The sequence below is a fragment of the Populus alba genome, chromosome 6 (assembly GCF_005239225.2).
Source record: "Populus alba chromosome 6, ASM523922v2, whole genome shotgun sequence".
NCBI classification, from domain to species: Eukaryota; Viridiplantae; Streptophyta; class Magnoliopsida; order Malpighiales; family Salicaceae; genus Populus; species Populus alba.
Genome location: NC_133289.1, coordinates 6,604,526 through 6,623,159, shown reverse-complemented (window position 1 = coordinate 6,623,159; position 18,634 = coordinate 6,604,526). Strand labels below are relative to the sequence as shown.

Here is an 18,634-nt window from a genome sequence, read left to right as displayed (position 1 = left end):
CATACCTGACCATACCTGAACAAGAGAGATTACTACTACTGAAGATAATCGTGATCTCTAAGCATATCTACAATAAAGATAATATTGATATTGAAGATAAACATGATCAGGGAGTACGATAATTATCAGGAAGTCTGGATACTGGAGAGATCATGATCAAGGATTGTTATCCCTGATCATACCTGCTCATACCTGACCATACCTGATCATACCTGCACAAGAGATATTTGAATATGAAGATAACGTGATCACATCTACAACAATATTAGAAAATATGTGTATATCTTATCATTAATTGTATCCTTGATTATAGGATTATTTTAAATTTAAGATGGTATTATATAAGACCATCATGTAACAGTAAAGATTCATCAAGGAAAATACATTCTTCTGTGTCTCTTTAGTCTTCCCGTCTACAGCTCTTCTCTTCTCCTCTCATTCTTTTATTTCTACACTCCCAATCATACCTTTACCCGAAGTTTCTTGGCTCGTTTGGATACATGACGCTGAGAGAGCTCTCTACTTTGTTGGTCCTGATAAATGATTAAATAATATTTTCAGACAAGGGTCAAAACATAAATTCAAGAACATAAGCAAACACAATACACCTGGAGAGCGTGGCTCATTCCAATAATAATATTAGACAAACAAAAATAACCTGTACGCGACAACTCATTATTTGCCCATTCATATGCACAATGGCTGTGTAGTGGGGGCAAGGTTTATGGAGAAGATGGTAGTCATTTTTCACTTCATTTCTTTTACTTAGTCGGCATGTAAAATGTCAGGATTTTAATATGAAAAAAGGTTCTATGGAATTCAATTTTTACTTCAGCTGCAATTCAAGCTTTGATATCGTTTAAGAAATTATATCCTGGACACCGGTCAGAAGAAATAGAAAGTTGTATCAGAAAGGCGACTGTGTTCATTGAAAGTATCCAGGAGAAGGATGGCTCATGGTGTGTCCTCTTCCATTAAAAACCTATCTTTGCAGGACTAATTAATTATGGAGTCATTAATGTGTATCACTGCTTTCTTATTTTCTATCTATCACTTCTAAAGATAGCCCATTCAGCAATTTCTTCAAGTGCCTAAGATACATAGTTTCATTAAATTCAACTGAAGAAATAAGTAGTCCTTTAATATCTATAATTGCTCAACAAGTATGGCTCATGGGGTGTTTGCTTCACCTATGGCATATGGTTTGGCATAAAAGGGCTGGTGGCCGCTGGAAAAAACTTCAATAATAGCTCTAGCATTCGTAAAGCCTGTGATTTTCTGCTGTCCAAACAGTGTTCTTCTGGTGGTTGGGGATGTTAGAAATAATGTTCAGGACTGCTGAGCTGGAATTTTATTCTTTCTTTAATTTTTGATTTAGTCAATTCTGTTCCTATTCTCTTGTTCTTGCTGCTATTTCGCAGCTCTGTTATTTCCATTATCAATTAATCATGGCTTGAATGTAGGACCATGATCGTAGGAGTTTGTTATGTATCAGCTCTATAAATTGAGCTGCAGTTATGAATAAAGTATTCAAGCTTTTCATTCATCAATCTCTTCTTAAACACAAGCATTATCCTTTGTTATTTTTGTTGTTCAGAATCACTGCAACAACGACAATTGGTATCAGAGCTAGTTGATTTAAAGGGATCTGTGTTGTAACCCATGGAGACAGAAGTAAGCTTCTCATCAATTGCTCCAACAGTGTTCAATGGTGACAATTACCAGTTTTGGGTAGTATGGATGGAGACATACTTAGAGGCTCTGGATTTGTGGGAGGCAGTGGAAGAAGATTATGAAATCCCTACACTTCCAAACAATCCCACCATGGCGCAGATCAAATCACAGAAGGAGAAGAAGACAAAAAAAATCAAGGCAAAGGCGTGCTTGTTTGCTGCAGTAGCATCCACCATTTTCACTCGAATCATGTCTCTGAAAACAGCAAAGGAGATATGGGAGTTTCTTAAGACTGAGTATGAAGGGGATGAAAGAATTCAAGGTATGCAAGTGTTGAACTTGATGCGTGATTTCGAGTTGCAGAAGATGAAGAAGACTGAATCCATCAAAGAGTGCTCTGACAGGCTGCTTAATATTGCAAGCCGAATCAGTTTACTTGGCTCGTCCCTGCCTGAGTCAAGAATTGTTCAAAAAATTCTTGTAACAATTCCTGAAATCTTTGAGGCTACGATTACATCCTTGGAAAATACCAAGGATATGTCAAAAATTACTTTGACAGAAATGCTAAATGCATTACAAGCTCAGGAGCAAAGGAGGATCATGAGACAGGAAGATGAGATTGAAGGAGCTCTATTCGTCAAGCATAGAGAAAAAGGAAAGAATTACAAGAAGAATGGAAGCAGTCAAGCATCATCAGGTGATTCCAGGAATTTCAACAGGAGCAACACTGGAAACAAAAAAGGACCTTTTCCTCCATGCCAACACTGTAAAAGGAGATCACATCCACATTTTAAGTGTTGGAGAAGACCAGAAGCTAAGTGCAACAAATGCAATCAAATGGGGCACGAGGCTGTCATCTGCAAAAAAAAAATTCAACAGCATGGTGAAGAAGCTCAAATTGCTGATCAAGAAGAAGAAGATCAATTGTTTGTGGCCACTTGCATTTCCAGAAATGACTCAAGTGAAAGCTGGCTCATTGATAGTGGTTGCACCAACCACATGACACATGACAGAAACATATTCAAGGAGCTGAAACAAACAACTTCAAAGGTTCGAATTGGAAATGGAGAATACCTTGTTGTTGAAGGAAAGGGAACCGTGGCAATCTTGACTTGCTCAGGTACTAAGTTCATCTCTGATGTATTGTATGTCCCTGGTATAAATCAAAATTTATTCAGTGTTGGTCAGCTTATTGAGAAGGGTTATAAAGTAGTGTTTGAAAACAATTGCTACTTGATCAAAGATGTGAATGGTCATGATATTTTCAAAATAATCATGAAAGGGAAGAGTTTTGCTCTAAATCCATTGGAGGAGGAGCATACTGCTTTCCCAATTAAAGAAAATATCACAGATATTTGGCATAAGAGGCTCGGGCACTATCATCATAGAGGGCTGATGCTTATGAAATCCAAGATGATGGCTAAGGATTTCCCAGCACTTGATGATCACATATCCAACTGCAGAACTTGTCACACTGGCAAGCTAAACAGGAAGCCCTTTCCAGAAGCCACATGGAGAGCAACAAGGAAGCTGCAATTGATTCATACTGACATTGCAGGACCACAAAGGACACTCTCTCTAAATGGGAGTCTGTATTATGCTGTCTTTATTGATGATTACAGCCGAATGTGCTGGATTTTCTTCTTGAAGCACAAGTCAGAGGTAACACAGGTGTTCTGGAATTTCAAGGTCAAAGTTGAAAATGAAAGTGGCTGCAAAATTCAAGCCCTCAGATCAGACAATGGCAAGGAATACACTTCCAATGCCTTTAACGTTTTTTGTGAGGAGGCAGGCATTCATCATCAGCTAACAACTCCGTATACTCCTCAGCAAAACGGAGTTAGTGAGAGGCGAAACAAGTTCATATTGGAAATGACAAGATGCTTGCTACATGAGAAGAATTTACTAAAGAAATTCTGGGCAGAGGCTGCAAACACTGCTGTGTTCTTGCAAAACCGACTGCCTACAAGAGCCTCGAAGGATCAAACACCCTTTGAGGCATGGTATGGTTACAAACCATCTCTGAATTTTCTTAAGGTATTTGGATGTTTGTGCTTCACCCTTGTTCCACAGGTCAAGAGGGATAAACTTGACAAGAAAGCACTTCCAGGCATTTTTGTTGGCTACAGCTTAGTTTCAAAGGCTTATAAGATTTTCCAGCCACAAACTGGAAAAATCATTATAAGCAGAGATGTCCAATTCCTGGAAGATGAAGAATGGGACTGGAACGATGCAATCAAAGAAGATTCAACCTCTCCAAAAGGCAATTATCTTGTTTCAGACACAGATGATCAAAGCATGGAAGATTGGGACATCAACATGACAGATGACACTCCTGTTAGAGGCACACGGTCACTCCTTGATGTGTATCAAAGGTGCAACATTGCTGTGTGTGAACCAACAGACTTTGAAGAAGCCAAGCTAGATCAAAATTGGCTTGCTGCGATGAAGGAGGAGCTTCTCATGATCACGAGAAACAACACGTGGGAGTTGGTTGACAGACCTCAAAATAGAAATGTAATCGGTGTAAAATGGGTGTATCGAACAAAATTCAACGCTGATGGCTCAATCAATAAGCTCAAAGCCAGGCTAGTGGTGAAGGGTTATGCACAAATCTTTGGCGTAGACTACTCAGACACGTTTGCACCGGTAGCAAGACTTGACACTATCAGGCTGCTACTTGCCATTGCAGCACAACTGAATTGGAAGGTGTATCAAATGGACGTCAAGTTAGCGTTTTTAAATGGTGTTTTGCAGGAGGAGATCTATACTGAGCAACCAGAAGGCTTTGCAAATGAAGGAGAGGAGGACAAAGTCTGTCTTCTTAAAAAGGCACTATATGGATTGAAGCAAGCTCTAAGAGCTTGGTACAGCCGAATCGATGAACATTTGCAGCACTTGGGATTCACTAAAAGCCTCTCTGAATCAACTCTTTACATCAAGCAAAATGGTGATAACATTCTTATCATCTCACTTTACGTTGATGATTTGCTTGTAACAGGAAATAACAACAATAATGTGGAGACGTTCAAGCAAGAGATGATGAGTGTATTTGAGATGACAGATTTGGGTTTGATGTCCTTTTTTCTTGGAATGGAGGTTAAGCAAGCTGAACATGAAGTGTTCATATGTCAGAAGAAGTATGCCAAAGAAATCCTCAAAAAGTTCAAACTTGAAGATTGCAAAGCAGTGAGCACTCCTATGAATCAAAAGGAGAAACTATGTAAAGAAGATTGAGCCGAGAAGGTTGATCAAGCACAATTCAGAAAAATTGTTGGATGCTTGATGTATCTCACTGCAAGGCCTGATATTTTGAATGCTATGAGTATCTTGTCTAGATTCATGCATTGTGATAGTGAATTGCATTTCAAGGCTGCTAAAAGAGTGATAAGATATGTCAAAGGAACCTGTAATTTTGGCATAAGATACACAAGAAGTAGAGAGTTCAAACTGGTCGGGTACTCTGATAGTGATTGGGGTGGCTCAATTGATGACTTGAAGAGCACATCAGGCTACTGTTTCTCTTTAGGTTCTGGTGTGTTTTCATGGAATTCAAAAAAGCAAGAAATCGTAGCCCAATCCACTGCTGAAGCTGAGTTTGTGGCTGCAACAGCTGCTGTCAATCAAGCTTTGTGACTGAGGAAAATTTTATCTGATCTTAACCTGGAGCAAAAGGAAAGCACAGAAATTCTAGTTGACAATCAAGCTGCCATTTCCATCTCTAATAATCCTGTGTTTCATGGGAAAACCAAGCACTTCAACATCAAATTATTCTTTTTGAGAGAGGTGCAGAAAGATGGGAGTATCAATCTTATTTACTGCAAAACTGAAGAACAAGCAACTGATATTTTCACCAAACCACTGCCAGTCAACAAATTCGAATTTCTGAGAACAAAATTGGGAGTTTGCAGCTCCTAAACAAGGAGGAGTGTTAGAAATAATGTTCAGGACTGCTGGGCTGGAATTTTATTCTTTCTTTAATTTTTGATTTAGCCAATTCTGTTCCTATTCTCTTGTTCTTGCTGCTATTTCGCAGCTCTGTTATTTCCATTATCAATTGATCATGGCTTGAATGTAGGACCATGATCGTAGGAGTTTGTTATGTATCAGCTCTATAAATTGAGCTGCAGTTATGAATAAAGTATTCAAGCTTTTCATTCATCAATCTCTTCTTAAACACAAGCATTATCCTTTGTTATTTTTGTTGTTCAGAATCACTGCAACAACGACAGTGGAGAGAGTTATCTTTCATGTCAAAACAAGGTTAGATGTTTTTTACTGTCAAGTATTTGTTTCCTTTTCTCCCACCCCTGATGCACGCCATTTGTTATCATTAATGCTTCTCACGTTCTTATGTCATAATCACATTATTTTGTTCAATTCAAGATTTATATTGCATATAGCTCTTGTTTCAATATTTTCTTTTGTACAGATATATTCAAATATTGAAGGGAACAGAGCTCATGTGGTAAATATACAGCTTGGGCTATGTTGTCTCTCATTGAAGCTGGGCAGGTATAGTGAATCTCACTGCTTTGACATTGAATTATACCGCATCTTATCACCACTTCATTTGATACATGGAGTGAAATATGACCTGTAGTTTTTAAAATTGACTGGTATCAAGCTAGAAGCTGTCAGGATTTGGAAGGGAAAAAAAAAGGAATGCCATCTCTATTGTAATAATGTTGAAACACGATGACTTCATTCATAATTTAACTATACATGATCGATTACATGGGGTATTTGATATCATAATAGCATACCATGGTCTTCATTTGCTAGAAACTTCTATTTTTCTTGCGTGCATGCAATTTTATTGGATATCCTATTAAATATGCAGGCTGAGAGAGAGCCAGAACCACTGCACCGTGCAGCAAGATATTTGATAAATTCCCAGATGGAAAATGGAGACTTTCCGCAGCAGGTTTTTCGATACCTGCTATTTAAACACTTCTTTATCCTAATCATCATTGTGGCGGAGTTTGATTATTAACTTCATATGGTCATGTGCTTTTGCTCGTATCCCCCATCTTTGAAGGTCCTTGTTCTCCAATGCTATCCATACACTTGAAACTTTTCTTTTCTTTTCCTCGTCGCAGGGAATCATGGGAGTTTTCAATAGGAATTGTATGATAACATATGCTGCCTACAGGGACATTTTCCCCATTTGGGCATTGGGAGAATACCGGTGCCGGGTGTTGCAGGCCAAGGCTTCATAGGAGTACCTCGCCCATTTCCTTCTATTGAAATCACGGTTACAACTTTGTTTTTGTTCGAAACAATACCGTTTTCAATGTTTTGGAGCTCCTTGTTTGTTCTTTCAGGCTGTTTGCGTCTTTCATTGCTTGGGATATTATGAGGAACGAGCAATCAACCAAAACTTGTTCCAAAAAGTAGGATGAAGAAAATAAAATCCATAAACTTCAAAAGCCCGTCTCATCTATCTGTGAGCAAGCTTCATGGGTGGCAGTTCATTGCCGGAATTAAAACCGTGCAATGTGTCCATGAGCAACGACTCCACTATCTGGTGTCTAATTTATGCATTTTGTGCTTTGTAATGCAATCCATCCATTCCGATTACATCTTCAGTAAATATACTGCTGCTCTGACTTAAACTTAGCTGGTACATAATAGCATGTCTTGTGGATTAAACTGTTGAATAGCTGTTTTTTGTTTTTTTTTTAATTGAAACTATCCTTGGGCTATTTTGCTTTTCAATTGAAATTAAACTTCTTTCTGGACGATTTTAAGAGTGCCCTTTTCACATCGTAGTTATGAGATTTTGGGTGACTCGGTTGGTGAACCCGGTGAGATGTAAAAGCTAGAGACTTGACCCGGATTGGCTAAATGAAAAAACCTAATTCTTTTTTTTTTTTTTTTAACTTGTTTGAGGCTTTATATATATATATATATAAAGGTCCAAATGTTTGGATCTGATCTGACCGGGACCTTGGACTGGGTGTGCCCTTGGTCAGGTCTCCGTAACAATGCTTCAATGTTTGGATCTGATCTGACCGGGACCTTGGACTGGGTGTGCCCTTGGTCAGGTCTCCGTAACAATGCTTCACATCGATTTGGAGCATGAAGATCGATAGCTTCTATGTTTTATTATCGATAGCGTGTAGGTATTGCAGTGTAGACCACATTTAGTTTTACCATCGGTAGCTGGCCACGGCCACCGAACCGTAACTAAAGTATCGGCGCTATGTGCGCGGCGCGTCAAAGAAAAGAAAATGCATCAATTTGCAAATAATCAATTACATAATGAACACTTGAAACTAAATTCGTCTTTAAGTAGTTCGACACAGAAAGATTCATTAAAAATACATCATGTGCTTCAGACACGAAAGTCCAGGCTCAAGACCTTGCTAAGAAATCAGACCACTCCATGTCGGTGGGGTCAAGTCGAGAATTGATCTTGTCTTCCTAGTTTCCTTCATTTTGTTTATCATCTCAACCATCCATCGTCCCCGGAGATTGGCTGTCCCAAGTCGACGGAAAATTAAAAAAAACAAAAACAATTTTCGTATCCGTTGGTACATATAATAATACAACAATGGCTGGTGAGAAGCCCTACTCATCACTATCATTACAGGCTTACGGTAGTTAATTAATCTACGAACTTGAAAAGGCTGGCCCAATAAACGTTCGTTGACTTCTAAATTGTTTCTTAAGAAATGAAACGTGCGCAATAAGCATCGAAAGTTCAAATGACTTGTTTGGGTGAGCAGACTTTAAGGTACTTAAAACTGCGATTAGCAATATTTATGACATTAAAAAAAGACCATATCAAGTGTGCAAGTGTTCGTAATTATAACTTCATCATCGTAAAATCCTTCGGTTTAGGTGCCGCCAAGAGGAGACTCATCTTGCAACTCAAGCTACATTTAAGTTAAGTTTCAATTTGTCAGATCAATTTTCCATCTTTTTTTTTTTCTTATCCCTGTCACCCCATCCTCTAGAACATAAAAAGTCATGAAGGCTAAAGTTAAAGAAATCGATTCTCTCTTTCTCTCTATCTTTGTCTCAAAATTGATTTGCTTAACCTCACTTCCTTTTCGTTCTCTCACACATGGCTTCTTTGTCGTAAAATATTATTCTTTCTTTTCTCCCCATAAATATCCATTCACTTTGAGCCCGTTTATTTACGCGGCTGCAGTTACGTTTTATTTAAACAACAGATTTAAACTATTTGATAAAAATAAAAACAAGATTTACTATTCATGGATCTTACATTATTTTTGTGCCCGAAACATAGAGAAAAAAAAAAGAGCAAGGAATTCCTGCTTTTTGTGCACTATTTATGCTAATTGCATTGTTCAATAAACAAAGAAATTAGCATGAAACAATGTAGCATGCTATACTGTTCTGGTCGGACCAAATCTGACTGGACCGGGTCCGGTCCAAAGCTCAACATGCATTGAATCGGATCTGACCCAGTAAAATAAAATAAAATTATTTTTAATTTTTTTATTGTGTTTTATTCAAAAAACTAGTGTTTAACATTATTCAATGACACTACGTAAATTAGATAGAGATCGCTTGATGATATATCATTTGTAGAATTTGATCGCAATTTCAATTTTGTTTCTAATTATATTTTACCTTATGTTCTCGCGCGTTTAAAAAACCAAAAAATCTGTAGTCCTTGTCAGATATATTTCATACATGATGAAATTGTAGATAGTTTAATGAAACAATGAAAAATATTTTATATAAAATATTATTTATTTCATGATATAATAAAAATAGTTAAATCTACAATATTTAAATTAAAAATCATGAATATTAATATATATTTTTTAAAATTATTTTATAACCTCAATTTCAAAAGCATTATTAACCAAATACATTAAACTACTTTTTGCTAAATTTCAATTTCAACCACAGTTTTAACCAAACATACATAAATACCAAATTAACCTCAACTAAAAGCATTTTTTTAAAAAATAATTTTTTTCAAATTACAATCACAATACCAAACACATGTCTCTGTGTTTTTTTTATATTATTATTTATTTAAACACACACCAAACCTCTCTTCTCTCTTCCATTCACAAAAACAAATTGATCTTTTTGTTATTTCTATTCAATTATTGTAAACTCCTTCCTGCATGAAGAATTTTTCTTGATTTTAATTGAATTCCCTTATGAGCTTGCATATTTATTTATTATTGTGTAAAAGTTCTAGAATGGGTTGTTTACCGACATCTAGAAGTTTGCTCCATGTGCATAGCTCAACTCTGTTACATCTGCGATTTGTTGACATCTCTACACCATTTCATTAATAAGACTTGAATATAAGATCCCAGACACCGTTTGGTATTGTGTTTGTACCTGCGTTTTATCAAAAATTTTTAAAATTTTTTTTACTAAAATTGAGTGTGGTTTGTACTTTTTAGATCGTTTTGATGTGCTGATGTCAAAAATAATTTTTAAAAAATAAAAAAACATCATTGACATGTATTTTGGCACAAAAAACTATTTGAAAAGCAACCGCTACCAGCCAAACACGCATAGATCTCCCCTCCACTTCAGAATTTATCAGGTATATTGTCATATTTGCCATGCTATTTTGTAAAATGAAAGTAACTTTAATAAAAATAATAAATCTCATACCATATCGATTTATTTTTTTCAAAGTAGAAGTACTCTGCTTTGATTCGAAAGTAAATTAGTTTTTTTTTTAATGTCACATCCTTTATATTTTTTAAAAAATAAACCCTTACTAAACATTATTTTTAAATTAAAACCAGGTACAAACAACCGTATTTCATAATCACTATAATATTAAATAGTATTTAAATGAAAACCCTTTAAGCTCATTTCTTTATTTTTTTTTCTTTTATGAAACCAGTTTCTTTGTAGCGCACACAAGTAGTTGTTCTCTAGTGAAAATGACAGAGAGAAATGATTCTGAATAGTTGCTTTCTTCACGTTTATTTAAGAACTTGATGAACCTGCTACCTTCGGTACATTACAAAGAACAGCTCTTGCAATTTCTTAATTTTCTCCTGCCGGCCACAGCTACAATCCTGTTCTCTCGATAGTTTTTCATCACTCAGAACACAGAGCACAGGTATAGTTATTTGCACAGTATCATCATCACAATTCGCACATATGCACTCCTGCCATGTATACATGGCCACGATTGAATCATTCAACTTCGTTTTCTTTTCTTGAAAAAACTCATTTCTCATACCATGCATCAGAAATACATGATTGAATTATTCCATTGCATTCCCCTTGAAAAATATAGAGAACTATATCTGTTTTCTTTTATTCTCTCACAATTTGAGAGAGAGAGCTGGAAAATATCTATTAAAGGTTCGTATCGATATACATGCAGGTTGTTTGGAGGGGTTTTGAGCTCGAAGAAGAATGTGGAAACTCAAGCTTTCGGAAGGCAATGATCCATGGCTTAAAAGTGTGAATAATCATGTTGGTAGACAATTTTGGGAGTTTGATCCTCATCTTGGAACTCCAGAAGAGCGAGCTCAAGTTGAAAATTATCGAAACGAGTTTACGAAAAACCGTTTCCTAACGAAACACAGTTCTGATCTTCTAATGAGATTTCAGGTGACATTTATTCAACTAATTAATTAAATACGATTAGATTCTGTATCCACTGGATGCTCAATTACCTTGTTTTCAGCTTCTTTTACAATTCTACACAAGCTTGTCTCATGTTCAAAATATTGTAAAAGTTTGCGAGGGAAAATCCATGTGAGATGAAGCTGCCTATGGCGAAAGTAAGAAGCGAAGAAGAAATGACAAAGGAAGTGGTGGATACCGCATTGAGAAGAAGCTTGAGATTCTATTCAACTCTACAGGCGGAGGATGGATTCTGGCCTGGTGATTACGGTGGCCCTATGTTTCTTCTACCAGGCTTGGTAGGTTCTTCTTCATCATCCACTCATCTCTGTAATTTTTTTTTTGTTTTTGTTTCTTTTTTCCGCGAAGTATAAACTCGAACATAAATAGAACAAGCAATATTAACTAATCTTTCTTCCTAGTTCAGCTAATGAAAAAACAGAGAAGATATCATTTCATTAAGTTAATGGGTGGTTAGAGTGTTTAATTTTTTAGTATAAAATCAATGTGTTTAATGATTAGGATATCATTACACCAGCTAGCATGCTCCAAAGGAAATCACTTTTTTTACTTTAATTCCATTGCAATCGCCCTGCTGATAGAGAATTAATTAATACCAAACATAGATAACTAACATCTAGTTGAAATAGTATAATTTTCTATTTTAATATTGATTAATATATGAATGTGTCTATATCCTTTTAACACATAACACATAAGGTTTTATGTTTAATTTTGAAGGTTATAGTTTAACTTATTAGATTTTAAATTTATATTTTAGAGTTTATTAATTCGAATTTCATTAATTTTAGAATTACTAGAAACTTATATGATTATTAATTTTAAAATCAATAAAATTAATTAAAATATATACAAACTAATCTGGATAATTGTATTAATAATAAAATAAAAATTTTATGGTTGATATGATGTTATGCTTTTGTTCCGGCTTTGTCTTGCAAGAGAGACGACCCGTGAACGTCGAATAATTATTATGAATAAAACAAAGCTTGCACTGTTCTGGTCTTCATTTCCTTGGTTGTTACATTAAACTTTTTCCTCTCCCCAGCCCTTTTCAAATATTATTGCATGGGCGATCTCTTTTGGATTTAAAATTTTTAAATTCTATTTAGTTTAACAAACAAAATTATAAATTTGTCTCTTTTGTTTTGAAAAAAAAAAAAATTATTTTTCAATGTTTATTATGCTTAATTCATATTACCTATTATATATATATATATAAACCATCTTTTTTTATCAATCTTATTTGGAATTGAGGTATAAACATATTGAATGTGTGTTTGGTATTGTGATATAATATGTTTTTTAAAAGTAATTTTTAATAAAAAAAATATTAAAATAAAGTTTTTATAGATTTTTTTTTTTTTGTATTTAACATCATCACACCAAAAATTTTTAAAAAACTTAAAAAATTATTAATTTGATACTTTCCAAATAAAAAGCATATTGCAACACAAACAAACAATAGCCAACTTAAAACATTTTTTAGGGACACCTTTTTAATTAATTAATATTTTGAAATCATTGAGTAAACTTAAACAACCACACCTTTTTAATTAATTAGAACAAAATCAACATTATTATGCCGTACCTAACATGAATCATGAATTCATAACAACTTTAACTTTTAAAGAAAAATATTAATGACAAAGACCTAATTAATAACTAACTAGTAATAATTTATTCAAACTCGCTATAACGGTGATGTTTCAACATCCATATATATATTGATGGCCATCGAGATTATTATTATATATATTTTCAATTCTATTAAAATTTAGCCACTAGGAAAATAATATCAATATTTTAACACCATGTATAATATTGATAGCGAGGGCAGATGTCTCTGCAAGGAATTTTTTTTATAACCCTTCCCTTTATAATATTAATATATTTAGTCTAAATAATAAAACAACTAATATTTTAATTTTTTTTTTCTGGTTCGCCCCTGTTGATAGCCACTAGGAAGCAATTAGCTTGCATCACAGTAACAATCAATCAATCTATCGATCATGTCATGTGTTTATATATCTATGTATATATGTGTACAGGTGATTTGTTTATATGTAACGAGTGCCTTGAATACAATTCTGCATAATCACCATCGACAAGAGATGCGTCGTTATCTCTATAACCATCAGGCATCTATCTCCTTCTCCTCCTCTTCCTCTTCCTCTTCCTCTTCTTCTTATTATTGTTATTGTTATTATTATTATACTGCTTTATTATCATATATATATATATATATATATATATATATATATATATTATATATAAAATAATAGTAGTTGTATTTGATCTTCGTTGATAATTGAGGACAGAATGTAGATGGAGGGTGGGGATTGCATATAGAAGGTTCGAGCACAATGTTTTGTACAGTTCTCTCTTATGTCACCCTCAGATTGCTTGGGGAGGAAATGGACGGCGGGGATGGTAGCATGGAGAGAGCTAGGAAATGGGTTCTTGGCCATGGCGGAGCTACTCGCATTCCATCATGGGGAAAGATGTGGCTTTCAGTAAGAATTCCATGCAGTTCTTCTCTTTGATCACCAATATTTATCACTTTGTCTGAGTGTCAACATGCCTCAATAAATAAAATCTGCAGGTGCTTGGAGTATATGAATGGAGTGGGAACAATCCATTGCTGCCGGAGTTATGGCTTCTTCCTTACCTCTTTCCGGCACACCCAGGTTCCGGCCTTTTTATGCTTTGTGTAAAACAACTATCAAACTTTGATCATAAATTAACCAATCAGCATTTCCCTGCATCCCTTTTCAGCTATTAATTTAGACTTTAACAGAATTAGAGGAAGTGACGAAACAAATCTAAAATATAAAGGACCCGATTGCTCTTTGCAAAACCACAAGGTTCAATGTGACTGAATCATCAAACAGCAGGGACCTCAACACTAAAAAACCCAATCTAACTTCTTATTTCTTTTTATTTTAAATGATTAGGTTAACTCACGTTACTTACCCAACTCCTGACTTAGGTCTTGAGCTGCGTCATGCACTGCTTGAATTTAATAACTTTGAGAAAAACCTTTTTATGCATGAAATGTACTTGCATATTATTATTAAGACGCTAGAAATGAAATTGCAGGAAGGTTATGGTGTCAATCTCGGATGGTATATCTCCCAATGTCATATTTATATGGAAAGAAGTTCGTGTGCTCGACTACCTCCCTTGTTCTATCGATTAGAAGAGAGATTTATACCATTCCCTATCACCAGATTGACTGGGAGCAGACCACGAATCTCTGTGCCAAGGTATAATCTTTGAAGCATCAAGAAAATCGATTTTGCACTGTTTTTTTTTCATATTGCTAACATCACAGCATTGTCTCGTAGGAAGACTTGTACTACCCTCATCCCCTTTTGCAAGACATTGTATGGGCTTGCATTCACAACGCTGTGGAGCCTCTCCTTACAAGATGGCCATTCTCTAAGCTTAGACAAAGGGCTCTAGACTCTGTAATGCAACGTGTCCATTATGAGGATGAAACCACTCAATATGTTTGCCTTGGACCCGTGAACAAGGTATGCTAATGGTGCTTCTTGTTTTTTATAGCAAGAACAAATAATTTCTCATCATTCTCGTCGTGTTATAAGCCATTTTAGACCCGTAGGAAGGTGCAGATACAGATGGATTCATGAGTACGCAGGACTGACATGCAAGCTAATGCATTTCTTGTGTAATCTCAATTTAGCATTACTGATAGAAAAAAGAAAGAAGAAACATGACTTTTGATGCTAATGTTTGAGATTTTAAAAGTTTGAGACTGTTCGCACAACTTGTTGTCAATGGAGAGCAGGTATTAAACATGCTTTGCTGTTGGGTGGAGGATCCAAATTCAGAAGCATACAAGTGCCACCTCGCCAGAATTAAAGATTATTTGTGGGTAGCAGAGGATGGCATGAAAATGCAGGTACCTTAATATCAACGTTAATTTGAATATATAAATATATATTTTTTGGTTAATATGTAGAATTTGGCTAAACGGTATGTGTTGTTAATCCTTGCTATAATGATCTTGTTTCTATAGAACATGATGTTTTGAATTTTCCCAGTGAAAATTATTAGATTCACGCAGCTACCTAGTTAACATAATGTTTTGATTGACACCTTTTTTGTCAAATTCGTTCAATTTTCCCGTCAAGGGTTAATTTCACTATAATAATTCTATCATTTTATAAATTTTGATATCAAAGATAATATTTTGATATGTTCTCTGCTTCACTGTATTCATGAAACCTTGTCATTCTTGAGAAATATATATGAGGTACTAACTTGGGTGTCAAATCTTGTTAACAGGGCTATAATGGTTCTCAATTTTGGGATGTTTCATTTGCTGTTCAAGCAATCCTTGCGACCAATTTTTCTGATGAATTTGCTCCAATGCTTAAGAAAGCACACAATTTCATAAAAAACACACAGGTACCACTAATCCAAGATTCTTGTGTCAATTAACCAAGCAAATCCCTGCTGCGGCTTAATTATCCTCTAACATTGGATTTCTTTAATTTAAATCCATTTTGGTGTGAAGGTGAGGACAAACAGCTCTGATGATTTTAACGATTGGTATCGGCACATTTCTAAGGGAGCATGGCCGTTCTCCACCCCCGACAACGGTTGGCCAGTATCCGATTGTACTGCAGAGGGCTTAAAGGCAAGTAATATTTTGAGTTGATCCATAAAGCAAGATTACATTTCCTGTTAAAATCCTAAAACAACTCAAGACAAAGAAATAGGACCTAAGAACTCAAATTAGAAATCATCAAAAATTAATTTCAAGAGTATTATTAATCTTTTGAAATTAAATTATATGTTCTTCGTATCCCGGCTTGAATTTAGGAAAAAAATGGTTTGCAGGCAGGAATCTTATTATCTCGGTTGCCATCAGATATGGTGGGAGAAGCGATGCCAGCAGATTGGTTCTATGATGCTGTTAACGTGATTTTATCTCTGCAGGTATCACTTTTAGGCTTAATATATATAAGATTGATATATACATTTATATATCCAAGCATGAACCACCCATACACGCACAATTATCTGAGGTTGCAGGGATTCTTACTAACATAAATGAGATCTCACCTCACATATAGAGAGGCGGGGAAATCTTGGATATCTCTTTGTTAATGCGTTTGAAACTTAATTTCAAAGTGTTCTTGGACTGATGTCTTTCTAAATCTAAACGCATTTTTACAAAAACATCGGCACTTTATCACCAAACACGCTATATAAAAGATGAGTGTTTTATTTTTTTGAAAGGGATATTTGCTGAAGAGTACTCTTATTTTATTAAGCAATTAAATCTGCAAATTACAAACCTTATCAATGTACATTGACATTTCAGAATAAAAATGGAGGTTTTGCATCATACGAGCTGACAAGATCATACGCATGGTTAGAGGTAAAGCATTGATATTTCTCTTCCATTTCGTTTACAATGGCTGAATTGTGAATATTCTATAAAAGTTTTAGCGCACTTTTCTTAAATTGCAGATGCTCAATCCCGCTGAAACATTTGGAAACATCATGATTGACTATCAGTAAGATAATAGATTCTCGTTGTTCTTACTTGGAATATTCTCTCTGTTACAGCTAGTAGGGCACGACTATGAATGTCTTGGTGACCTTACTTTGGCTCTCGGCTATATATATATATATATGTTTAGGTATGTGGAATGCACTTCAGCAGTAATTCAAGGCCTGGAATCCTTCAAGAAATCTTACCCAGGACATCGAAAGGAAGAAATAGAAGCATGTATGGTGAAGGCAATTGACTTCATTGAGCGCACACAACAACCTGATGGTTCATGGTATGTCTTCTGCTTAAAGTTCCTTCTGCATAAATAACTTGTTTTCAGGCCGAGGCCTGGAACCACAAGAAGCTGTAAAAACTTTGAAACTCTGTCAAACAAAATAAGAAAAAAGGGGTCCAGACAATGATTCTAAAGTAGTCTGCTTCACATAGGTATGGATCTTGGGGAGTCTGCTTCACGTATGGAACATGGTTTGGAATAAAGGGGCTTGTAGCTGGTGGAAGGACCTATCAAAACAGCAACAGTATTCAGATAGCCTGCGAGTTCTTGCTATCGAAACAGCTTGTTTCAGGTGGTTGGGGTGAGAGCTATCTTTCAAGTCAGGATATGGTAACTCCTTTTAACATTTTTTGCTCAAAATTCTTCCATTGTGCAAGCACTCTATTTTTATTTTATCTTCTCTCTTGTTAAGAACTGAACTTGATTCTAAGTAAAATAAAGCACAACTAAAATTAAGGTCTTAAGGTGTCATCCATCGATTCCTCGGCACTAAACAATGAAGATCTAATGATTTCTTAACTTATTTTCTGTCATAACTTCCCTTTTATGTGTGAATACATAGGTGTACACAAATTTAGGTGGTGGTAAATCACATCTTGTAAACACTGGATGGGCGATGCTGGCTCTTATTGAAGCTGGACAGGTGAAGAACATGGTTTGAGATCGTCTCTTTAATCAGAAAACAACCGTATAGAAGGAAAATCATGGTGAAGTTTAATGTTAACATTCATTGCTTTTACCTTGTGCTGTACCAGGCCGAAAGAGATCCGAGCCCGTTGCATCGTGCAGCTAAGCTGTTGATTAATTCAACAATGGAAACTGGAGAGTTCCCACAGCAAGTAAATCTTCTGGTTTTAGTGCCCCATTGTATCATCATCATTAATGGAACTAACATATGATGACTCCATGTCTTGTAGGAAATCATGGGAGTCTTCAACAAGAACTGTATGATTAGCTACTCTGCCTACAGAAACATCTTCCCTATTTGGGCCCTCGGAGAGTATCGCAATCGCGTGTTGCTGCAGTAAAAACTGTTGTGTGTAAATGCTCCTGTAAAACAAGCAATAATGGAATGTGTCAATGGCCGCGGAAGAAACTATCCTGTGCTAAATTTCGTAAAATGTCATTAGCTGATTGTAGTAAGGTCCAAGCTTGTATAAAAACTTTATAACTTATTTTCTAATAAAAGTTCTTAACGTAAAATATTGATATAATTAAAATAAATTATAAAAAAATAAAAAAATAATCTTTAAAAACTCTTCGTTTGTGTATTTTAAAGAAATTCAAAACCCTATAAAAAAAATTTATCTATGCTAGGAAAATAAACTCTTCTTTACCTTAATTTAATTTCAATGTTTTCTCCTCTAGTTTTAACTCTATTTTAGGCTTTATATTTTCTTTTAATGTAGAGCCTAGATTCTGTCTTTATAAAAAGATATTTTAATAAAAAAAATTATTTTATATATTCATGTATGTAATCTATTCTTTGAATTAAATAATTTAATCTATATTTT

At 35.2% G+C, this 18,634-nt stretch overlaps 1 protein-coding gene and 2 long non-coding RNA genes across 3 annotated transcripts; all 3 read left to right on the top strand.

Moving 5' to 3' along the window:
* The first annotated feature begins 1,169 nt into the window (after window positions 1–1,169).
* LOC140955695 (uncharacterized) lies at window positions 1,170–6,190 on the top strand. The gene is made up of 3 exons (XR_012170114.1): window positions 1,170–1,315; window positions 5,912–5,937; window positions 6,107–6,190. It is a non-coding gene; the product is annotated as an uncharacterized lncRNA (long non-coding RNA).
* A 323-nt stretch (window positions 6,191–6,513) lies between these two features.
* On the top strand, window positions 6,514–7,337 carry LOC140955746 (uncharacterized). The gene is made up of 2 exons (XR_012170226.1): window positions 6,514–6,601; window positions 6,777–7,337. It is a non-coding gene; the product is annotated as an uncharacterized lncRNA (long non-coding RNA).
* A 3,260-nt stretch (window positions 7,338–10,597) lies between these two features.
* On the top strand, window positions 10,598–18,325 carry LOC118053412 (cycloartenol synthase-like). Its single transcript, XM_073409848.1, has 19 exons — window positions 10,598–10,756; window positions 11,027–11,256; window positions 11,385–11,570; window positions 13,344–13,433; window positions 13,614–13,808; window positions 13,898–13,982; window positions 14,395–14,561; window positions 14,643–14,831; window positions 15,107–15,220; window positions 15,607–15,729; window positions 15,839–15,965; window positions 16,169–16,263; window positions 16,652–16,708; window positions 16,801–16,847; window positions 16,974–17,117; window positions 17,273–17,450; window positions 17,683–17,763; window positions 17,876–17,959; window positions 18,038–18,325. Exons 2-19 carry the CDS (start codon window positions 11,059–11,061, stop codon window positions 18,146–18,148), a joined length of 2,271 nt encoding a protein of 756 aa, XP_073265949.1. The 5' UTR covers window positions 10,598–10,756; window positions 11,027–11,058; the 3' UTR covers window positions 18,149–18,325.
* Window positions 18,326–18,634: the final 309 nt, after the last annotated feature.

What these genes read in the sequence shown, in the direction of transcription:
- LOC118053412 (XM_073409848.1), top strand. Translation starts at nt 11,059, where the DNA reads ATGTGGAAACTCAAGCTTTCGGAAGGCAATGATCCATGGCTTAAAAGT. An exon ending in GCCTTGGACCCGTGAACAAG is followed by an intron (nt 14,832 to 15,106) that starts GTATGCTAATGG and finishes AATGGAGAGCAG; the next exon opens with GTATTAAACATGCTTTGCTG. An exon ending in ATTTCATAAAAAACACACAG is followed by an intron (nt 15,730 to 15,838) that starts GTACCACTAATC and finishes TTTGGTGTGAAG; the next exon opens with GTGAGGACAAACAGCTCTGA.